General features: G+C 41.8%; 1 protein-coding gene across 11 annotated transcripts in view; it reads right to left on the minus strand.

The window, feature by feature from the left end:
- The window catches only part of MTRR (5-methyltetrahydrofolate-homocysteine methyltransferase reductase), a 151,735-nt gene that overhangs the window by 74,128 nt on the left and 51,922 nt on the right, over positions 1-25,685 (minus strand). For all 11 annotated transcript variants that reach the window (XR_015868742.1, XM_088442368.1, XM_088442360.1 and 8 more), the window contains 2 exons: positions 21,666-21,819; positions 277-365 (listed from right to left, as the gene is read on the minus strand). Coding sequence is in view for 10 of the 11 variants with exons in the window: in XM_088442368.1 (XP_088298494.1) it covers positions 277-365; positions 21,666-21,819 (243 nt within the window). In the remaining variant the exon portion in view is untranslated. The remainder of the gene's footprint in view (positions 1-276; positions 366-21,665; positions 21,820-25,685) is intronic.

The raw sequence follows: 25,685 nt of genomic DNA on the forward strand, positions 1-25,685 counted from the left end.
CCCCCCACCCCACCCCAAAAAAAACAGTACCAACTTTGATATTTTGCGCTTCTAGTCTAAAAAGTTGCTGTAAGAATACAGAGGTGTCCTCATACACTTGTCCTTTTTGTATAATATGGAGAAAGACTCCTGTGTGACTTAAACACTCCCCCACAGGTAGCTTATACTTTAAGTACTTTTTCCTGGGTTCTGCATCTTGGTGAGTCTGCCGAGGCAAAAAAAAAAAAAAGAACTTTGCAAACTTGAGACCTTTGACAAATAAAAAGACATATATACCTTCTTTGGCAAAGCCCTTATTTCAAGGCACCACGTCAGCAGGAACTTCAGAGAACATTTTTCTGGAATATAATCAGGTACTGAAGCTCCTTGAGAACAGAAATGAAAGCAAATGTTTTGCAATATAGGAACAAAAGGCAATATACACCAATAACCGATACATTATGAAAGGATTCCGCCTACTGACAATGTTATGGAATCAAACATTTCAAACTGGTTTTAAAAAGAAAAGAGATGAAGAAAAGAAACACTATCCCTCACGGTCTCTATGTACATGTAATATAGTGTATAAATTGAAAGAAATGTGATAAGCTAAAAAACAGAAAATAATTAGATGACTGTCTAGCTGTATTTTACAACTTATTGGGCCTATGCAGTATTAATTGTCAGTGAATATCACAACAGACTTAAGTTTAAAAAAAAAAAGAAAAAAAAACAAAAAAACTATCCCCTCTATGTACTAAAATTAACACAGGGACAGCAGTTCTCAAGCGCTACATCCCAGACACATCGGAGGAGTCTCACATTTTCAAAGACTCTTCTGAATTGGACACTGTGCATGTGCAGTGCGTCAGATTTCGTAGCTGGATGCGACCCCTCTTCTGCGAGAATGTCTTCATAGGCATAAATCGGTTTACGCAATCTGAGGATGGCGTTAACCAATGAGGCCAAACTCTGAAAAGCTACACATTTTGTAATTTGGTACATAGGGGTCAGACCGTAGTGCCCACTTAGAGGTCTGCAGCCTTTTGCAGGAGATATGTGAAATCTCCTGTATTTGTATTAGAACATAGCGAGGATACATACAATTATAGTTTCTGCATCATTTTATGTGAAACTGGCTTAATATATAGGCCCCACATACCACTTTGACCTAAATCCCGGGTCCGATCCGGGATAAGGAATACGGTTTCAAGCCATGCAGCAGCTGCTCAGTGCACACTGGACGTTGGACACAGTTTATTCCTTGGTCACCCCCTTCACACTGAATCAGTGTCCACCCTGCAGAACTAGTGTGTCATCAAAAGTAGGAGTTACAGGCTCACAAAGATGACTCAAACAGTGTGTGGTGACTGCTCGCTGCATTGCTTTAATCATGGCAAGTTCCTACCGTGTAGCCCGGAGTTCCTGTATTATTGCAGATTACTGCTGTTTCAAACAGCAAATGAGAGCCTGATGCGGATGGTAACACTGATACCTTGCAGTGTAATTTCCAGAGGAGAAAGGCACAATTTATGGCTGAGAGGGCTAATACCCTAGACACCATTATTTGCGCAGCAGGAGAGCCTTGATGTTGTCCACCATTTCCTCCACCGTGAAATTCAGCACAGCGACAAACAAGAGAATGCAGGTCACAACAAAGGTATGGACAAGCTTTCTGATCTACTGCAGAGGCTTTTGAAGAAAGCCCACTTTTGCATGTCACACGCAACATTTCACTATTTGCAGGAACTCATCAGCCCAGCGCTTGTGAAATAGAAAACCAACTTCAGAAAACCCATTGAGTAAAGTAGGAGACTAGCCATTGTTTTGTGGTTGTATGCATCTCCGGAAGAATACCGCACACTTTAGTGCTTGTTGAGTTATCTACTGTTTGCACTCTAGTGCGTAAAGAGACACAAGCATTTATGGAAAACCTGTACCACCATTTCTTGCCTCATGGTCAGCAGCTAGATGACAACGGTTAAGATTTCCTGCGACGTGGATATCCTCAGTGCGCTGGAACCATATGTGGGACACACATCCCTATTATTTCACCCACAGACAAACCAGCAGACTACTACATCTGTAAAGACTGGCATTCTATTATTCCACATTTTTTTTAAACTGTAAGTCATATGCAGAGCCAATACAGCTTTTCAGTTTCACAGCTGTCTACATTAGCTGGCCTGGATGAGATAGTAATGCCAGAGTTCTTGCCAATTCTGACCTGTACCAGATTGCAGAGACCATAGTGCTATATTTAGACACCGAGAAGGACTCATCGCAGCCCTGAAATCTTGGGTGACGCTTTAAATATATTTTATAGCATTGCAAAATCCGGGGATAGAGAGATAGATATATCTCTCTCTCTAATTATTATCTCTGCAACCAAAAGTTGCATGAGCTGAGGCATCGGAGTGGCCAAAATGTCTAAAAGTGGGTCATCAGCCGCAATCAAATGTCTTGTACAATTATAAGCATTGTATGAATGTATATTATATATCATGCTTTATTCGGGACCTGCATAATCTATATTTATATATATATATATATATATTATATATATATATACACACACACAGGTTGAGTCTCCCATATCCAACTATTCCGAAATACGGAATATTTTTAGCATGACTGAGAAAGTGAAACCTTTGCTTTTTGATGGTTCAATGTACACAAACTTTGTTTAAAGCGCAAATTATTAAAAATATTGTATAAAATAACCTTCAGGTTGTGTGTATAAGGTATATATGAAACATAAATGAATTTCATGTATGTACACAAACTTTTTTTTGATGCACAAAATTATTCAAAATATAGTATAAAATGACCAGCCTGTGTGTATAAGGTGTATATAACACATAAATGCTCTCTGTGTTTAGATTTGGGTCCTATTCCCAAGATATTCCATTATTTTATGCAAATATTCCAAAATAGGGAATATTCCGATATCCAAAATACCCCTGGTCCCAAGCATTTTGGATATGGGAGACTCAACCTGTATATAAAATCTATATTTAAATCAACAAGAAGAAAAGTCTTATGTCTAGTGCACTCATGGGGTCAGTACATTTATTTATCAAAAATACTCTCTGGAATCATCTTAGAAACAAAGGTTATATTTTAATTCTTTAAAAAAAGATCATTGTCCAAAGATAGGCAGAATATTAAAATAAAGTCAAAAGTTTAAAGAGATGTGTGTTATGATATATGGAAAAGTGCTTGAAGTGATTTAAAATTCCTTCTGTCATTGTCTTGTCACGTAATTTGTTTGTGTACTTCCGAGTTATATCTTATTGAAAAGTGAAAAGTTATATTGATACAATCTTAAATTTAGGGCTTAGATTATGATTATATAATTATATGTACTTGATTAACCGGAAAATATCCAAAGGTACTATCATTTATCTCTTTCTTTATAAGTCAGGTAGTATTATATATACTTTGAGTGATAATGGTATACATTTATTTACAGCATTCAGAACATGGGGTAAATATCAACAATTCTCCACAGTGCCTTTTTATTCCTCACCAGCTCATTTGAAAAATTATTATGTGGTAAATGGCCTTGTCGTTATATTAGCGTGTTTGTGGTTTCTATTTTTACCACTCTGACATATATCCCATCTCCATCTACTGCAGTTTAAATATGCTAGACATCAGTTGTTCAATATAATATTTATGAAGGGGGATGGCCCTGAAACGTTGATGTACTAATGCAGTAAACACTCGTTTCTATTGAAAGACTGGGAGTGCCACTTATTTACAAGAGAATATATATATATATATATATATATATATATAAATATATATATATATCAAAAGTTTGGACACCTTCTCATTCAGTGGTTTTTGCTTATTTTAATTATTTTCAACATAGTAGATTAATACCGATGACATCAAAACTATGAAAGAACACACATGGAATTATGTTGTAAACATAAGTGTTAAACAAGTCAAAATATGTTTTATAATTTCGATTCCTCAAAGTAGCCCTCTTTTGCTTGGATGACAGCTTTGCACACGCTTGGCATTTTCTCAATCAGCTTCATGAGGTTGTCTCCTGGAATGGTTTTGAATTAACAGGTGTGCCTTGTCAAGAGTCAATCTGTAGAATTACTTGCCTTCTCAATGTGATTGAGACCATCAGTTGTGTTGTGCAGAGGTAGGGTTAGTACACAGTGGACACCACTATTTGACTACTGTTATAATCCATATTATGGCACCAACCACTCAACTCAGTAAAGAGAAATGACAGTCCATCATTACTTTAAGACATGAAGGTCAGTCGATAAGGATAGATTCAAAGGTCTTGAAATTTTCCGTAAGTGCCGTTGCAAAAACCTTCAAACGCTTTGATGAAACTGGCTCTCATGAGGCCCGCCCCAGGAAAAGAAAACCAAGAGTTACCTCTGCTGCAGAGAATAAGTTCATTAGTTACCAGCCTCAGAAACCGCTACTTAACAGCACCTCAAATTACAGACCACATAAAGTCTTCACAGAGTAGCAGTCAAATCTCAATATCAACTGTTCAGAGGAGACTGCATGAATCAGGCCTTCATGCTTGTATTGCTGTGAAGAAGCCACTACTGAGGATGAACAATAAGGAGAAGAGAATTGTTTGGGCCAAGAAATACAAGGAATGGACATTAGACTAGTGGAAATCTGTACTTTGGTCTGATGAGCCCAAATTTGAGATTTTTGGTTCCAACCACCGTGTCTTTGTGAGACTAGAAGGTGAGCGGATGTTTCTGCATGTGTGGTTCCCACTGTGAAGCATGGAGGAGGAGGTGTGATGGTGTGGAGGTGCCTTGCTGGTGACACTGTTGGTGATTTATTCAAAATTTAAGGCACACTTAATCAGCATGGCTACCACAGCATTCTGCAGCGCCATGCCATCCCATCTGGTTTGCGCTTACTGGGACCATCATTTGCTTTTCAACAAGACAATGACCCCAAACACACCTCCAGGCTATGTAAGGGCTACTTGACCAAGAAGGAAAGTGATGGAGTGCTGCGTCAGATGACCTAGCCTCCACAATCACCTGACCTAAACCCAATTGAGCTAGTTTGGGATGAGTTGGACCGCAGAGTGAAGGAAAAGCAGCCAACTCTTTCAAGACTGCTGGAAATCCATTCCAGGAGACTACCTCATTAAGCTGATTGAGAGAATGCCAAGAGTGTGCAAAGCTGTCATCAAAGCAAAAGGGGGCTACTTTGAGGAATCTAAAATATAAAACATACTTTGAGTTGTTTACAACATAGGCCCTCATTCAGAGTCGTACGCTCTGAATGAGGGCCGCCCTCCATAATTATGGAGCGTCCTCCTGGACGCTCGTATAGCTGTGGGTCACCACCCACAGCCTATACGAGCGTGCAGTTTGATGGCCGCGATGGTCTTGACCATCGCCACTGCGAGCCGGAGCCTGCGGTTGAGTTTTTCAACCGCAAGGCCCGGAGTGATTTTGGCTCTATCAGAGCCAAAATCACTCCCACTGACATCACTAGTGATGTCAGTGGGCCGGCTTCTGACGGTAGGCGTTCCCTTGGGAACGCCCCCGTCAGGGAGGCACGCCCCGGCACGCCCACCAAAGGGGGCGTGCTGTCAATCAACATCGACAGCACGCCCCCTTTGATCAGACACAACGAGCGAAGGAAAGGCCTTCGCTCGTCGCGTCTGGCGCATGCGCACGACGGAGCTCCCGCCGTCGTGCGCATGCTCAGTGCACAACATCGACCCACTTGCGAGCGGACAGCCGCTTGCGAGTGGGTCTGAATCAGGCCCATAATTCCATGTGTTCTTTCATAGTTTTGAGGTCATCAGTATTAATCTGCTATGTTGAAAATAATTTAAATAAACAAAAACCATTGAATGAGAAGGTGTGTCCAAACTTTTAACTGATATATATATATATATATGTCAGTCCTATTGTTTGTATCATTGTACAGCCATGGCCAAAAGTTGAGATTGACACAAGTATTGGTTTTCACAAGGTTTGCTGCTTCAGTGTTTTTAGACCTTTTTGTCAAATGTTACTATGGTATACTGAAGTAAAATTTACAAGTATTTCATAAGCGTCAAAGGCTTTTACTGACAATTACATGAAGTTTATGCAAAGAGACAATATTTGCAGTGTTGACCCTTCTTTTCAAGACCTCTGCAATTCGCCCTGGCATGCTGTCAATCAACTTCTGGGCCACATACTGACTGATGGCCACACATTCTTGCCTAATCAGTGCTTGGAGTTTGTCAGAATTTGTGGGTTTTTGTTTGTTCACCCGCCTCTTGACCGCAAGTTTTCAAAGGGATTCAGGTCTGAGGGGTTTCCTGGCCATGGACCAAAATTTTGAGGTTTTGTTCTGAGCCACTATCACTTTTGCGCTATGGTTGGGTACGGTTTCCCATCATGCTGGGAAAGGCATTGTTCGTCTCCAAACTGTTCTTGGATGGTTGGGAGAAGTTGCTCTTGGAGGATATTTTGGTACCATTCTTTATTCATGGCTGTGTTCTTATGGAAAACTATGAGTGAGACCACTCCCTTGGCTGAGAAGCAACCCTACACATGAATGGTCTCAGGAGGCTTTACTATTGGCATGACACAGGACTGATAGTAGCACTCGCTTTTCCTTCTCCGGACAAGCGTTTTTCCAGATGCTCCAAACATTTTGAAAGGGGATTCTTTAGAGAAAATAACTTTACCCCAGTCCTCAGCAGTCCAATCCCTGTACCTTTTGCAGAATATCAGTATGTCCTTGATGTTTTTCCTGGAGAGAAGTGGCTTTTTAGCTGCTCTTCTTGACACCAGGCCATCCTCCAAAAGTCTTCCTGAAGGAAAGGTGAGCGCTACAATCAGTCCTGTGTCATGCCAACAGTAAAACATCCTGAGACCATTCATGTGTGGGGTTGCTTCTCAGGCAAAATTGAGTGATCCCACTCCCTTGGCTAAGAACACAGCCATGAATAAAGAATGGTACCAAAACATCCTCCAAGAGCAACTTCTCCCAACCATCCAAGAACAGTTTGGTGACGAACAATGCCTTTTCCTGCATGATGGAGCACCTTGCCATAAGGCAAAAGTGATAACTAAGTGGCCCGGGGAACAAGTAATCTAAATTTTGAGTCCATGGCCAGGAAACTCCCCAGACCTTAATACCATTGAGAACATGTGGTCAATCCTAAAGAGGCGGCTGCACAAACAAAAACCCACAAATTCTGACAAACTCCAAGCATTGATTAGGCAAGAATGGGTGGCCAGTCAGTCAGTATGTGGCCAAGAAGTTGATTGACATCATGCCAGGGTGAATTGCAGAGGTCTTGAATAAGAAGGGTCAACACTGCAAATATTGACTCTTTGCATACACTTAATGTATTGTTAATAAAAGCCTTTGACACTTATGAAATGCTTGTTATTTTACCTCAGTATAGCATAGTAACATCTTACAAAAAGGTCTAAAACAACTGAAGAAGCAGACTTTGTGAAAATCAATACTTTTGTCATGCTCAAAACTTTTGGCCATGGCTGTAATTGCTACAATAACATTGTGGTATTCCCAAAATAAATGTATGTCTGTTCTAATTATGAGACTGTCGTTATTATATTGATACTGTGTTTCAGTCAGAAAATCTCAGTTTCCAAAGTCTCCTTAGTTTGCGGAGTTAGCTTCTTTCCGTGCCCGCATGTTCTTCAGAAGATGGATTGACTCTGCATCCAGGGACAGCGGTCAGGAGGACTCAGGTCCGGAGGTGCTGGGAGGCAACTCAGCATGTACAGGGGATGTGCTGCTCTGACGGCTGGTGACAGAGAAAAGACCCTGAACTCAGACAGGTCAGTCACTTACAGCTTACAGTCATCACTGTGCAGAGCCCCCCTGACTCCTACTGTGTGACCATGTGCATTCCCCCTAACCCTCTCTGACTGTGTAACTGTGGCCACCCCCACCCCATAACAGTGATTTTGTAATTGTGCGCACCCCCCTTCAACCCTCACTGTGTAACTGGGTGCACCCCTTCTAACTCTGATTGTGTGCAGCCCCCCCTAATCCTGACTGTGTAACTGTGTGTATTTCCCATTTACCATGACTGTTAACTGTGTGCACCGCCCACCTTACCCCAGCACTGCCTGTCTCTAACCTCCTCCTTGCCCCCAATACTACCCCAGCTATCTAACCTAACCCCCTCCTTACCCTTCGTACTGCCTGCCTCTAACCTCTTCCTTGGCCCCAGCGCAATCTGCTGTCTGCACTTACCCCTCCCTTCGCTCGTCGCGTCTGGCGCATGCGCACGACGGAGCTCCCGCCGTCGTGCGCATGCTCAGTGCACAACATCGACCCACTTGCGAGCGGACAGCCGCTTGCGAGTGGGTCTGAATCAGGCCCATAATTCCATGTGTTCTTTCATAGTTTTGAGGTCATCAGTATTAATCTGCTATGTTGAAAATAATTTAAATAAACAAAAACCATTGAATGAGAAGGTGTGTCCAAACTTTTAACTGATATATATATATATATGTCAGTCCTATTGTTTGTATCATTGTACAGCCATGGCCAAAAGTTGAGATTGACACAAGTATTGGTTTTCACAAGGTTTGCTGCTTCAGTGTTTTTAGACCTTTTTGTCAAATGTTACTATGGTATACTGAAGTAAAATTTACAAGTATTTCATAAGCGTCAAAGGCTTTTACTGACAATTACATGAAGTTTATGCAAAGAGACAATATTTGCAGTGTTGACCCTTCTTTTCAAGACCTCTGCAATTCGCCCTGGCATGCTGTCAATCAACTTCTGGGCCACATACTGACTGATGGCCACACATTCTTGCCTAATCAGTGCTTGGAGTTTGTCAGAATTTGTGGGTTTTTGTTTGTTCACCCGCCTCTTGACCGCAAGTTTTCAAAGGGATTCAGGTCTGAGGGGTTTCCTGGCCATGGACCAAAATTTTGAGGTTTTGTTCTGTGCCACTATCACTTTTGCGCTATGGTTGGGTACGGTTTCCCATCATGCTGGGAAAGGCATTGTTCGTCTCCAAACTGTTCTTGGATGGTTGGGAGAAGTTGCTCTTGGAGGATATTTTGGTACCATTCTTTATTCATGGCTGTGTTCTTATGGAAAACTATGAGTGAGACCACTCCCTTGGCTGAGAAGCAACCCTACACATGAATGGTCTCAGGAGGCTTTACTATTGGCATGACACAGGACTGATAGTAGCACTCGCTTTTCCTTCTCCGGACAAGCGTTTTTCCAGATGCTCCAAACATTTTGAAAGGGGATTCTTTAGAGAAAATAACTTTACCCCAGTCCTCAGCAGTCCAATCCCTGTACCTTTTGCAGAATATCAGTATGTCCTTGATGTTTTTCCTGGAGAGAAGTGGCTTTTTAGCTGCTCTTCTTGACACCAGGCCATCCTCCAAAAGTCTTCCTGAAGGAAAGGTGAGCGCTACAATCAGTCCTGTGTCATGCCAACAGTAAAACATCCTGAGACCATTCATGTGTGGGGTTGCTTCTCAGGCAAAATTGAGTGATCCCACTCCCTTGGCTAAGAACACAGCCATGAATAAAGAATGGTACCAAAACATCCTCCAAGAGCAACTTCTCCCAACCATCCAAGAACAGTTTGGTGACGAACAATGCCTTTTCCTGCATGATGGAGCACCTTGCCATAAGGCAAAAGTGATAACTAAGTGGCCCGGGGAACAAGTAATCTAAATTTTGAGTCCATGGCCAGGAAACTCCCCAGACCTTAATACCATTGAGAACATGTGGTCAATCCTAAAGAGGCGGCTGCACAAACAAAAACCCACAAATTCTGACAAACTCCAAGCATTGATTAGGCAAGAATGGGTGGCCAGTCAGTCAGTATGTGGCCAAGAAGTTGATTGACATCATGCCAGGGTGAATTGCAGAGGTCTTGAATAAGAAGGGTCAACACTGCAAATATTGACTCTTTGCATACACTTAATGTATTGTTAATAAAAGCCTTTGACACTTATGAAATGCTTGTTATTTTACCTCAGTATAGCATAGTAACATCTTACAAAAAGGTCTAAAACAACTGAAGAAGCAGACTTTGTGAAAATCAATACTTTTGTCATGCTCAAAACTTTTGGCCATGGCTGTAATTGCTACAATAACATTGTGGTATTCCCAAAATAAATGTATGTCTGTTCTAATTATGAGACTGTCGTTATTATATTGATACTGTGTTTCAGTCAGAAAATCTCAGTTTCCAAAGTCTCCTTAGTTTGCGGAGTTAGCTGGCAGACACTGCGGTATGTTATGCTTATCCTCTCAGTCAGTTCAAATTTTCTATCCTGCTCTTCTTCTGATAGGTTACCAGCTCTTGCTTTGTTCGAACACGCTGACGTTATGGAGTTCCCTATTCAGCGTGTCAATTGACCGTTCTCTATTATGTACTGATTAAAGCCAATTATTATTTTCTTTTGTTTAATAATGATCTTATCGATTGAACTTAGCTGTATTCATATATTCTTCTATGTAGAATATTATCATGAATCGTTAATTATGCAGACTCATGAATTAAATATATAATGTTTATACATCATTTAATTAGTATGCTGCCAATTATATCTGTATATGTATAACTTGTTATAAAATATATTTATTAAGAAATAGGTATACTAATCACATATTTGTTTTGTTCTCTAACAATATTGTAATTCTGGAAATAAACATGATGCAATTGCTTTTTTTTATTTATATTTTCTAGAATCAACCTAGAAATCAAATAAATTCCTAAATACCCGATACATTGCATTTCTATGTTCTAAAGATCCTTCCTATGTGGTTTGTTAAATAGGTTAAATGGTATGTTTATAAAATTCTCAATTGATTTAATGATATAATATTCATCCTTTGGGGTACGTAATATTCTATTATGTGATTAATATTTATTGCCTTTAAATAATACTTAGGCATTTATTATTGAGATTTTCTATATCATATGTTTTTTATTTTCTATACTTTAAGATATTATTTTGTTGCCCATTAAAACTAATGCATACTTATTTTGATTTCTTTATATTTAATTTCACAAAATGTATTATTTTTGTCTTGTTATTTATTACGTATACTTTCCTTATCTTGTAAAAAAATAAATAGATAATATTAATGAGTTATGTTTTTAATCCATCAATACACAGTGCATCCGGAAAGTATTTATAACTCTTCACTTTTTCGAAATTTCGTTATGTTACATCCTTATTCCACAATGGGATAAATTAATTTTTGTCCTCAAAATTCTACACACAATACCCCATAATGACAACTTGTAAAAAGTTTTTTGGCAATTTTTGCAAATTGAATTAAAAAAAATAAATAAAAAACACCAAGAAATCACATGTACATAAGTATTCACAACCTTTGCTCAATACTTTGTTGATGCACCTTTGGCAGCAATTATAGCCTCAAGTATTTTGAATATGATGCCACAAGCTTGGCAGACCTATCTTTGGGCAATTTAGCCTATTCCTCTTTGCAGCACCTCTCAAGCTCCATCAGGTTGGATGGGAAGCGTCGGTGCACAGCCATTTACAGATCTCTCCAAAGATGTTCAATCGGATTTAAGTCTGGGCTCTGGCTGGGCCATTCAAGGACATTCACAGAGTTGTCCTGAAGCCACTCCTTTGATATCTTGGCTGTGTGCCTAGGGTCGTTGTCCTGCCAAAAGATGAACCGTCGCCCCAGTCTGAGGTCAAGAGCGCTCTGGAGCAGGTTTTCATCCAGGATGTCTCTGTACATTGCTGCATTCATCTTTCCCTCTATCCTGACTAGTCTCCCAGTTCCTGCCACTGAAAAACATTCCCACAGCAGCCACCACCATGCTTTACTGTAGGGATGGTATTGGCCTGGTGATGAGCGATGCCTGGTTTCCTCCAAACATAAAACCTGGCATTCACACCAAAGAGTTCAATCTTTGTCTCTCGTGGTCTGAGAGTCTTTCGGGTGCATTTTGGCACACTCCGGGTGGGCTGCCATGTGCTTTTTACTAAGGAGTGGCTTCCGTCTGGCCACTCTTATATACAGGCCTGATTGGTGAAGTGCTGCAGAGATGGTTGTCCTTCTGGAAGGTTCTCCTCTCTCCACAGAGGAATGCTGTAGCTCTGACAGAGAAATCATCGGCTTCTTGGTCACCTCCCTGACTAGGGCCCTTCTCCCCCGATCACTCAGTTTAGACGGCCGGCCAACTCTAGGAAGAGTCCTGGTGGTGCCGAACTTCTTCCATTTACGGGTGATGGAGGCCACTTGCTCATTGGGACCTTCAAAAAAGCAGATATTTTTCTGCACCCTTCCCCAGATTTGTGCCTCGGAGGTCTACAGACAACTCCTTGGACTTCATGCTTGGTTTGTGCTCTGACATGCACTGTCAAGTGTGGGACCTTATATAGACTAGTGTATGCCTTTCAAAATCATGTACAATCAACTGAATTTACCACAGGTGGACTCCAATTACACTGTAGGAACATCTCAAGGACGATCAGTGGAAACAGGATGCACCTGAGCTCAATTTTGAGCTTCATGGCAAAGGCTGTGAATACTTATGTACATGTGATTTCTTAGGTTTTTTTTTTATTATTAAATTTGCAAAAAAACTTTTTACACGTTGTCATTATGGGGTATTGTGTGCAGAATTTTGAGGACAAAAATTAATTTATTCCATTTTGGAATAAGGCTGTAACATTACAAAATGTGGAAAAAGTGAAGCGTTGTGAATACTTTCCGGATGCACTGTATATCATGTAACAGAATATCTCATTGAACTTTTCGAGTAGGATCAGGTATAGACCCTAGATCTATTATCCGTAATCATAAATTAATGCACCTATACTCAATGATTAATTGTAGTTATTTTATTTTACTTTCTCAAGGCTGTAACATAACAAAATGTGGAAAAAGTGAAAAAAGAGAAACGCTGGAAATACTTTCCGGATGCACTGTATTTACAGTGTGTGTGTGTCACACATACATATATATATATATATATATATATATATATATACACACACATTCATATATACATATATATATATATATACACATACACACACATATATATACACATACATACACACACACACACACACACACACACCCACCCACCAAGATGGGGACCCGGTTTTTAAATCTCTGCGGGTCCCGCAGGACGCGCTGGCTGAGTGTGCTACCTGTAGCGCTGCATTAGCCAATCACCGCCGGCGGCTGCAGCAGCCAATCACCGCCGATGCATTATCCTGAACCCATAGCTGCCGGCAGCGTCTGATGTAATTGCTATCTGACAGCACCCCCTTCTTTCCGTGCCCGCATGTTCTTCAGAAGATGGATTGACTCTGCATCCAGGGACAGCGGTCAGGAGGACTCAGGTCCGGAGGTGCTGGGAGGCAACTCAGCATGTACAGGGGATGTGCTGCTCTGACGGCTGGTGACAGAGAAAAGACCCTGAACTCAGACAGGTCAGTCACTTACAGCTTACAGTCATCACTGTGCAGAGCCCCCCTGACTCCTACTGTGTGACCATGTGCATTCCCCCTAACCCTCTCTGACTGTGTAACTGTGGCCACCCCCACCCCATAACAGTGATTTTGTAATTGTGCGCACCCCCCTTCAACCCTCACTGTGTAACTGGGTGCACCCCTTCTAACTCTGATTGTGTGCAGCCCCCCCTAATCCTGACTGTGTAACTGTGTGTATTTCCCATTTACCATGACTGTTAACTGTGTGCACCGCCCACCTTACCCCAGCACTGCCTGTCTCTAACCTCCTCCTTGCCCCCAATACTACCCCAGCTATCTAACCTAACCCCCTCCTTACCCTTCGTACTGCCTGCCTCTAACCTCTTCCTTGGCCCCAGCGCAATCTGCTGTCTGCACTTACCCCTCCCAGTTCTGCCTGCCCTTACTTCCCTCTGGCTCCAGCTCTAACCACACTTCTCCCTGCCTTTACCCCCAGCTCTACCCCAACTGCTGTTTGCCCTTAACCCCCATAATATGGGACGTGACCCAAAAAGAGTGGAGCAGGACCCCAATTTTATAAAGTGAGGGGTCCCTGGGACCCAAATTTTTTATCGCTTTTCGCGATTACTGCACAGTATAATACAATATAATATTCTTTTGGTTATAGAGGAATCTACCAAAGAGTTAGGAGATACCAAAGAAAAACTTATTAAATTTGAGGATGTACATAAACCTATATTGGTACAGGATGCTTCAAACAACTGGCTTGAAAAATTAAAAAAACAAGTTGATCAATACAAGGCTGATCTTATTAAAAATAAAAGGGATAAGCTCCTCAAGGTACAGCTTGATTATCAACAGCAGCGGGTCTATTCCTGGTTAAATAATTCCTCTAGAGGTAATCGACCAACAGGTCCCGACGTGTCCCCTTTCAGCATGGAAGATCCTCCTCATCGATGAGTGAAGTTGACAGCCTATCTTCTGCCCCAATTCCAACTAGCCAACACCCTTTAGGGGTGATCACTCGGGCTGCTTTCAACAGCCCAGGCATAGACCAAACAGTCGGGGCAGGCAAAACACAAGGCAAAACCGTCACTCGGAGACCACCTCGCAAAAGATGAATTCTATTTTCAACCTATCATCAGTGACTTTGACACCATCAGAACATAGAGTTCTTGCTAAAGGACTATCATGCATACCAACTAACAAATTTGATGACTTCCAGTGGAAGGTTGATACTTCAGATTAAATCGCAAATTGTGACTACAAGACTTTCTTGGAGACTGATATTGATGCCCTCCATTGGAGACTGATATTGATGCCCTCCATTGGAGACTGATATTGATGCCCTCCCTGAAACCTTGAATAAATTCAAATCGAAATCTAAATTCAACCCAGTTACTGTTAACTCCTCTATTAAAACCTTTTCAAGGCTTGTTGACCAACAGGTTAAGCAATTACCCTCGAGATTGTCTATTGCTAATAATTTGTCAAGTGATGAATATAATGCCTTACGGTCTTTGGAAAAAAGGTCCGATGTGGTAATACGCAGTACAAACAAAGGGGGTGCTATAGTAGTGCAGGACCTTGAGACATATGAAGGGGAATGCCTACGGCAGTTGCTCAATGTAGATACATATGAGCTACTGCCAAGGGACCCCACGTCAATCTATAAAAAAAAAAAGAGTTGGATTTTGTTTTGGCTGTAGCTGTGTCGGATGGTATGATCACTGGTAGGAGTATGCCATAGCACCATTATTTTTTATACCCTCTCTAAGGTGCAAAAAACATTGGTGAACCCCCCTGGCCAGCCTAGCATTTCAGCCAGGGGGTCACTTTACCAACCAATCTCGGTTATGCTTGATAGTTATCTCAACGTGTGTGTTCAAAATATTCCCTCATATCTGAGAGATACTACATCTCTATTGATTAATCTAAGAGATCTTGATACTTTACCCTCTGATACTCTGCTCTGCAGTCCAGACGTTATTGGTTTGTATACCTGTATACAACATCAGCAGGGCCTTAGAGCTGTTGAAATGTTGATTAGAGATTATCCATTGTATACGGGACCTCCTATCAGTCTTTTTTTAAAATTGCTGGAATTAGTCCTTACTAGGAATTATTTCATATATGATAACAAATTTTACTTGCAAAAGTTGGGCTGTGCGATGGGGTCCAATGTGGCCCCATCGTACGCTAATGTGTATATATGTTCTAGCAAACTATTACTGTACTGTATATATATTGACGATCTGTTAATCTTGTGGGCAGGTGCAAGAGAAGAACTGCAGGAGCTTTTGGATACCCAGAATCGCTCAGGTTATGAAGTACAATTAATTTTTGTTATCGATTATGAGAGTATAAATTTCCTTGATGTCAATATTACGTTTAGACAGGGTGTACTCAATACTGATCTCTATGTTAAACAGACTGATAGGAATACCATCTTACGACATGATAGTTTCCATCCTCTGCCATTGCGCCGAGGTTTGCCCTACTCACAAATGCTGCGGGTAAGACGTATTACCAGTGACCCGACACAGCTAGTTAAAGCAAATGGACATGACGGTAAACAAATTTGTGTCTCGTGGCTACAACAGGAGTGAATTGTGTAAATTAAAAAATACTATATTAGCCATACCTAGAGATACCACACTTAAATCGAATCAAATGAATAAAACTACTGGTAACACTATACCTTGAGTTAACAGGCTTAATACCAGGAGTTCTGATAACGTTAAAATCGTAAAAAATCTTTGGCCTGTAGTCAATACTGATAGCGAGCTACCTACCTTGAAAAACTCTAAAATTATGCCTTGTTTTACTAGGGCGAGGAATCTGAAAGATCGCCTGGTAAAGCTTGATGTGGCTAAAATCAAGAAAAAACCCCAACACTTTTTAATCATTAAAAAATGGTTATCACCGTTGCCTTGGATGCATTACTGGTAGGGCAGTAATCTTAGGAGATACTTTTAATCATCCGCATACAGGCAAGAGTTTTTTCATTAAGTTGCCAGTTACCTGCAGTACTATGTTTGTTGTTTATTTGTTGTCCTGTCCCTGCGGGCTTAATTACATGGGCACGACGGAACGACAAATAAAAACGTATGGCTTTACATCGTTCGGCCATTCGCATACGGATTAGCACAGGCTGTAGTGAATAACCAGTCGCTAGACATTGAATAGTTTTAAAACATGGAGTGGCTGATTTATGGTTCAAACTCACAGAACACATTCCTCTGGATATTAGAGGTGGAAATCTAGCTTAAAAGTTGCTGCAAGCACTAACTATGACGTTCCGCTGCTATATTGGCTATGTATTTAATTTAAGCTGATTGCTTATTTATGGGTTTAGTAATCAACCGCTATAATAACATTATATGTTCGGCAACAATTGTGTTGCCATGACTACTCTGGTGGTTCAGGTGCTCCGGTTACGTTGTGCGCACACATCACTGACGTCACTCTGTCCACGCCCCGGGCTCCGGAACGTGTGCCAGATGTGACTGACAGATGTGCGCTGATGTCCCGGACCACCTTAGGAAGGTAATTTTTAATTATGTATGTATTTAAGTGTTCAGTGTATTGTCCTGCATTTGTATCCCAGACGTTGGAACTCAAATTCTACTTAATTATCAATAGTAGTGGAGTACCGCCAACATCATTTTATTTGAGAATATATATATATATATATATATACACACACATTTTATTTGAGTATATATATATATATATATACACATATATATATATATACACACACACACACACATATATATATATATATATATACATACATATACATACATACACACGCACACACCATAATCGCCTAATGTAAATTTACCCACATAAATCACTTAATAGGTATTTGGGCACCCACGAATTCAGGGCGAAGGGTTTTAAACACAAAATAATGATGAATTCACTTTATGATAATTTCTAGGGCTAATTAGTAATTTTATTCACATGTAAGTTTGTATAAGGTAATTAAATGTAACTATCACTTCATTATCACTAAATTGATATTCATAATACATGTTAGATTGACAGTGCACAATATAATTTTCATGTTGGGAATTTAGACAATACACTAATTGGATAGTTATCACAATATATGTTTCCATGGTCCCGATAATAGAATGCCCAAATCCATGGTAGCCATTTTGAAGAAGTCATCAACTCATCCTACGCTTCTTCTTTGTAACATATAAATATGATGAGTTGATGACTTCTTCAAAATGGCTACCATGGATTTGGGCTTACTATTATCGGGACCATGGAAACATGGCCGCTACATGCTGTATTAAAAATATGGGATGGCGGACATTAGAATGAAAGCAGAGATGCGAATAACACACTTAGGCGGAAGTGACATTACGCCGTGCATGTTTATATATACAGGAAGCGGATTGGCTCCCCAAATATGAGATCGGGGCGGAAGTGACGTTACGCAAGCTCGCATCCCAGCTCAGCCTCAGGCGGAAGTGATGTTACGTGATGTGAATCACACACGGGGAAGGAATAATCCGACCATGTGATGTAACCAAGTGGATCTCTTAATACAGTCTTAGTGGAGATTACATACCGGAAATTACATAACTAGTGGTGCACCTGCGTTCCACCTGTGGAACTTCATGTCACTATAGACGTTCTGGACTACATATTTTTTAAACTTGTAAGAGGTTTGGGATATTTATTGTGTCCCCATATTGTTGCAATATTAGAATCTCTATTATAGTGGTTATATAGATTTTGTATCACTTCCTGTTTGATGAGTGACAGGAAGTGATGCTCCCCGGTCTAGCCAACATGTGCTTTCTATGGTTAATTACTTTAGGTATAAATATGTCTCAATATTTCCATCCTATTATCCCCCTGAAGAAGTCTATTTCAACACACTAAACGCGTTGGGATCCCAATATATATGACCCTCACATGATGGAGAGATAAGCTTTTTACAATACATTTCTTGTACGTTGTATACCTGCATTCACTTCGTGGATGCCATTTTGTTCTAAATAATATTGTTATATGTATATCACACTGGGAGTTTTATATTAAAATGGGGGACTTTAGTTCCTAAACTCCTGAATGGTATATTATTGTGTGTCGATGCAGTGTCATTAGGTTACACACGATGTTTTGCATAACTTTTGTTTTTTATGTATGAACTTACGGTGGTCAGGTGACCGAAGATTTTCAAATTGAGTAAAGTCGCTTTTCTTCTAACCGAAGTCACTTTTATTATTCTCACTAAGAGCCGTATTCAATTTGTGCGGACCCACGATACTTTTCAGCCTCCCAGACGTTTCGCCTACATCACGTGTTTTGTAGGCGGAAAAGTATCGCGCACATGCCCGCATTCAATTTGAAAGTACACGAAAACGGGACCCGGCGAAACTAAACAAATGTCAGATTTGGGGAAATCAGCCTGACACCCCCCAAAAGATGCTCTGACATGGGGGTTAGGTATGTACCCCCGATTTGGCTTGCTGAAGGTATTTGGTGTTTTTTTACAGGGGCTCAATAGCTGCTAAATAGCGTTTTTGTATAAGTGGTGCAGAATAGTATTCAGGAGTTTTTTTTGTAGAAAATAATTTATCCCAGCAAATTTTGAATACTTGAAAATGGGGGCCAGCATATTTTAAAGTTGCTAAAGTTAAGTTTAAAAAAAAACGTGAAAAATCCACCTGCTGCAAGCCCCTGCAATGAAAGAAACACCTGGGGCATACTTGGGGAACCCCCAGAGTCAAGTTCGTTAGTTTTTAAGTTTGTCCCCCAACATTTTTTTTTTCGCCCCCAAATTCAAAGTGATTTTTTGGGGTGGTCTGTCTTTTTAAAAAAAAATTTTGACACAGTTTACCTTTTGGGGAACTGTCTGAAGGCTGCAGGGGGTTTCCCGCAACGTTGCACCTCAAAACCCAAATTCTGCACTTTTTTCCGCCTGCTATTCATAGGCGAAACTTTTCTGCCTATTACATTGCACTGACTTCCCGCCTAGGCGAAAAGTCTTCCAAATTGAATACGGAGTAAAGTCAAAACAGGCGAAAATGACGTCATCGGCGAAAAGTTTCCGCCAAAAACACGCAAAAACGTTTTTTCGCCTCAAATTGAATACGGGCCTTAGTTTATAATTTGTATTTCACTATTAAGCGCTGGGGAATTTCTCTATCCATATAATATATATAAATAATCACAGTCGAGTCACATTATTATGACCACCTTCTACATTTGACGTTGGAAGCACGTAGCCCATGAAGTACGTAACGTGCCCTGCGCTTGCTTGGTGGGTTTATAAGGTGTGCGATAGACTGTCTGCACACATCACTCGTTGCGGTCATAGGTAAAAGGGGCGATTTATCAGAGTTGAAAAGAGGGTTGATTATTAGCTTTCGGGCCAAAAGTGGCAGTATTTATGAAATAGCGCAATTTATGAACTGTTCGCCTGCTGCTGTGGTGAAGGTGTATCCTGACTGGACAAATGGCACCATTGTGAATAACCGTCGTAGAACTGCATCTATGTGAACGAAAGCGCATCGGCAGAAAAGGCTTTAATTGTCATGCATGTATTGGAACTCCTTCTCCAATGAGTCATGTTTTCGGAAGGACGTAGGCCAGTAACATTGGAGAATAGATACCCTGCAACCATTGCTGGAAGTTCACAAGCTGGTGGTGACAGCATTATGGTCTGGGGAGTGTTTTCATGGCATTCTCTGGGCCCACTCATAGATGTGGAAGGTACCCTCAACCGATTTGGTTATGAATCCATCTTTGCAGAGCACGTACACCCATACATGCCGACTGTCCTACAGCAATGGGATGGGATCTTCCAGCAAGACAAGGCGACATATCACACGGCTAGAAAAGTCAGACAGTGGTTGGACGAGCAGAACAAGACTTCCAAGTACTTCCCTGGCACCCTAATTTCCCAGACTTGAACCCAATTGAGCATCTCTGGGACCACCTTGATTGTTGTGTTAGCTCTATGGATACTCCACCAAGCACCCTCAGCAACTGTGGGATGCAATGCAGTCAGCATGGCTCCAGATACCTGTGCCAACCTACCAGCACCTTATTGAGTCACTCCCAGCCCGTCTAGCTGCTGTCCATGCTACAGACGGCAGTTACTCTGGCTTTTAGATGATGGTCATAATGTGACTCGACTGTGTAGAATTGTATATGTTACAGCTTAGGAGGGAATTTGGTTTTCTCTCTAGGAGTTGAGTGCCGGTTTCTTCGGAGATATATATATAAATATATATACATTTTTTTTTTTAAGTGGCTGCGGCAAGTTGTAATTGAATAGCCCAGGGCACTGCATCGCGGGTAATTAGCCCTAAATTTGGCCCAATGTGGTTGTGGCCTTGGCATTAATTCACTGCTCAAAAATCTCAACTAGCAGGACTCTCACTAAAAAATTTTTTACAATTTAATTATAATTTTTTTCTTTTGCAAATTTTCGCCTTCTCTATTTATTTGCTAATCATCAGTAGGAATAATATTGCAGTCCAAGAAAACCTATCTTTTTTTTAAACTAGGAATCCTATCGTATTAAATGAGGGCACCCCTTTTTTATTTGATACAGGGTTCCATACAAAAGGTAGACAGGTGGAAATTGCAGACACAGGTTTTTAAAAAAAAAAATTAGGTTTAGGTTTAGGGTTAGGTAATTACCGAAGAGTTAAGCTGGGTACATGCGGAAAGATTTTCTGTCCAACCATCCAACTAGTTGATTGGTTGGAATGAAAATCTGGTAAGGTATGAAAGCAAATGACAATCTGCAATTTGATATCACACCATTTGGTACAAAAGGAGGCAGATCTGGCCTTTAGGTACCACTCCATGTGTAAATAATCATCTTATACTTAATTAACTTCTAGCCTTTTATCCAAAATTGTATCACATATTTAATGTGTATAGCAGTAGAAGCGTAAAAAACTAACATTTTAGATAGGATTGCATTTTTTTTTTATATATATTATTTTTTTTTTATTTAGAAAATTACATATGGCCAAGTTTAATGTAATAATGGATTCAGAAACATTGTAGAAACATTATCTACAAGAAATGCAGGAAAGGCAAATAAATGCACTTCAAAACTATTCAAGTAGAAATGAGGATGATGAAATTGGCAGACCTCCACATGAATGTTAATTGTAAATCCCCATGTAAGGAACTTACACAGGTATATGTGAAAATAGGAGGTCAGCAGCTTACCTTTTTTTTTTGTATTCGGTTTGACAGCCAAGCAGATCTGACAATATTTCTGATCAGAGAGCCCAAGCTTGTTAGTGAGATCTGTCACTTCGTCAGGAGGATTTGGACAAATTATGTAGAAAGAATCCCCAGGCTGGAAGTCAATGTCAGTATGCTGTAAAGAGTATGTGTTATAAGTTACACAACTATGGAAGCAGATGGTGTGTGCAGTTATTTTTAGCTAAAAAACACACTCAACTAAATGGCAGTTGCTGTGCATAGTGAAATTGTAAACTCCACATCTCCTGTGTTCTGGAATTCCTAGAAAACCCATAGCCTCTTTTACACTCACAACGGTGTTTCACTACATTGATGTGCAGAAACCAGCACAACAAAATACAACTTAACTTCATTAGTGTTCTAGTTAGGCGCCACACCCTGCCCGATTCTAAAGTGGCAAAATGTGCCCAGCCTTTATAGCGGTGCATGGCTAAAACGGCCTGCCCTGTGCCTTCCCCACCCATGGGCCACAGTGACCCGCGGGTGGGAAAAGTTGCAGTTACTGAACGCAGCTGGGTGAATAGATGCCATGCGCACGGAATCTATTCACAATGAGGGGAGAGCTTGGGGGAAGCCCAGCACCTCCGTAAGTGCTAGGCACGCCTCCAAGGGTGCCGAGTTGGGGGGAGTCTCTCCCCGGTCGCTCACACCCCCCTTTTCAGGAGCGAACACATAGCATCCCTGCCCGCAACCCAGCGCCCTGCCCACGGTCTGGTGGGAACACTACTTCATGCATCTGTACTCTACTTGGGTAATATAGTTTAAGATGGGTACAGAGAAATGTCAGTTAATAATCTTTAGAAGAGTCATAAAGGCAGCTAATTGCCTGGCTTTAAGAACCAGTGAATAGAGAGAGTTAGCTTCCTGGGGCTCTGTCCCTTGATGTAGCAAATCATGAGAGTACAATAACCGTCTCATTCTGCTTTAAGACTCTGAATCAAGAACAGTTCATGAAGGTAATCACTGCACACCTAACCAATTACCTTTTATTTTTATGGTGCCACAAGGGTTCTGCAGCACCTTATAAATGAGCAAAACAAGAAAACAGTGACTTACAGTACAAAACAATGCAGAACATGGTTCATAAACATTGCTGCACCCATTGTCATAACACTCAGAGCAGCAGCAGGGCGGCTGCAATCAAAGGTTAGGTGCCGTTGTAAGGAGTATAAGTGTAGGGAAAGAAGAAGCACATGAGGGAAGGGGGACCTGCTCGTGAGAGCTTACAATCTAAAGAGAGGGGCAGACAGACAGGGGTGACAGTGGGGATGGGGTATACAGTGGGGAAGGAGCAAAGAGTATTGGGTTAGGATGAGAGCTGGATGGCTTTGATGAGGGGATCGGTATGAAATACCGCCGGATCTATGTCCGGTGGTTCAAATCCTGACGCCGGAAGACCAGCAGCAGTGAAGATCCTGACAGCTAATACAGTAGGTATTTACTAACCCTACTCCCCCCACCCCAACCCTCCTTTAGGGGTGCCTAACCCTAACCTCCCCCCCTAGTGCCTATCCCCCCCCTAAGTGCCTAAACCTAGCCCCCCTGTCCCGGCAGCCTAAACCTAAGTCTCCTGGGGGGTACCTAACCCTAACCCCTTCCCCTATCCCAACCCTAACCATCCAAGGGGGAGTCCCTGACCTAACCCCCCCCCCCCACCAGCGGCTGTCCGCGACCGCCGCCCGGCTTACCTTATAGGAATAATGATAGAAGTTGGGCTTTCGACACCTGTCATTAGTACCCTGCCGGGATTTGTCAGTCGGAAGCCAGCGGTTGGCATTTTGACCGTCGACTTCCTGACTGCATCCCTTGATGAGAGCCCTTTTGAAGTGTATTAGAGAGGTGGAGAGTCTGATAGGCAGAGGGAGAGTATTCCAGAGGTTGGGAGCAGCACGGGCAAAATCTTGGAGGTGGGAGGAAGTAATCAGTAGGAAAGAGAGACGGCATGCATTTGTGAAGCGGAGTGGGCAGGAGTGTGAAGGGAGAGAAGGTCAAATATGTAAATGGAAGAGGATTGAGTGTGAGAAGCTTGAATTGATTTCTGAAGGGGACTCAGTGTAGGGCTTGCAGGAGAGGGGAGGCAGATTTATGTTTGGAGAGGAAGCTGAGCGCACAGCATTGAGGATAGATCGGAGTGGTGAGCGGTAGGAGTTAGGGAGGTCAGATAGGAGGAGGTTCAATCTCGAGATGAGCAGTGAATTGATGAGGGTCTTAAGCTGGGTACACACAACGCAATCCATTGCACAATATATTGTTCCGCTGCGGATTGGAGTGATATATAGTGCAGGTCACAGTGTGCACGTTGGATCATGCGTGCCTGCAGGTCGTTCATCGCATTGTCCCATCTGCTGTGCAGCACAGCAGATGGTAAAATGCGATGAACCACGCTATGCTGCTAAATGCATGGAACTACACATCCCGCATCGTCCACTGCATCGTGCAGTGTGTATGGACAGCGCAATATATTGTGCCGTTGCATTATGCCGTCGCTGGGTACACACAGTGTAGTGCATGCCCAGCATTAGTTACCTCCAGGGTGGGGAAAGGACTTATCCTAGAAATATTTTGGAGATGGAAACGGCAGGACTGTGAAAGGTACTAAATGCGTGGTATGATGGAGGAGGAGTCAAGGATAACTCCAAGACAGCGTACAGATGTGTCCCCATACACCTAGCCTCCTTGTGCGCTAAACAGGCCTTCTAGTCGTGCCGTGACTCGCTAGCGCCGAGCGTCTTTTCGTGCAACTCTTTACCTTCAAATGCATTTTATAACGCACAGTGATGCGAATATTTAGCACAAGCAACTTCTGCTGATAAAAATGATATGCAGCATGCCTGTTCTGTGTACAACTGCGGCTGTATCTGCATACGAAACACTACGTTATCGTGTTACAGTCGCTGACACTGTAACTTAGCATTTCGCATGCAGATATACCTGCAGTCGCTCATAGATTATAGGCATGCTGCATATCATTTTAATCAACAGAAGCTGCTTGTGCTATTCGCTGTGTGAATAAGACACATTTGAAGGTCATGCGGAGCTCCCGCGTTATGTGTAGCGCGACTTGTAGCGCACAGAGGATAGATGTATGTGGACACATCTGTACTTGGGGGCTATAGGAGATGGTTGTGCTGCCAATAGATAATTAAATTGTGGGAAGTGAGGTTACACAGGAAGATAGGAAGTCGATCCGCTCAGTCTTAGACATATTAAGTTTAAGAAAGCACAGGAACATCCATGAAGAAATAGCAGAGACACAATTGGAGATACGTGTGAGGAGAGAGAGGGAGGGAGAGATCAGAGGAGGAAAAGGTAGATTTTAGTATCATCAGCATGGAGATGATATTGGAGGCCAAAAGAGCTGATGAGTTCACCTAGAGAGGACGTATAGAGGTCCCAGAACAGTTGAAGTGGAGTCATGAGAGGAGACAGAAAGAGCGGTCACAGAGGTAGGACGACAGCCAAGAGAGGGCAGTATCCCGCAGACCAAGGGAGTGAAGGATTTGCAGGAGGAGAGGTAGTCCACAGTATCAAAAATGAGCGTTATGGTGAAACTTACCTTTGTTAACTCTCTTTTTTCAAAGTCCAAAGGGTCCACAGGAATACCATGGGGTGTAGGTGGTGGATGCAATGGTCCCTCCCCCCTAACCCCGCCACTGAGGCAAATCAGTTTGTTAACAAGCCCAAGGCAGGAGGAGGATAGAAGAGAAGGAAGACTGGTACACAGAAGAATCACACTCTCACATCAAAGATACGGGAAACCGGTGACCAGGAAACCCAACCCAGAGAAGCTAGGATTGTCAGGGACGGGCACCCTGTGGACCCTATGGACTTCGAAGAAAGAGTTAACAAAAGGTATGTTTTACCATAACTCATTTTCTTCTTCTTCATGGTCCATAGGGATCCACAGGGATACCATGGGGATTGTCCATAGCAGTATCAAGGGTGGGGACGCTCCTGAGCTGAGAGGAGTATCCTGCACCA

This window comes from Taudactylus pleione, unplaced genomic scaffold (assembly GCF_031769625.1).
Source record: "Taudactylus pleione unplaced genomic scaffold, aTauple2 ptg000309l, whole genome shotgun sequence".
NCBI lineage: Eukaryota > Metazoa > Chordata > Amphibia > Anura > Myobatrachidae > Taudactylus > Taudactylus pleione.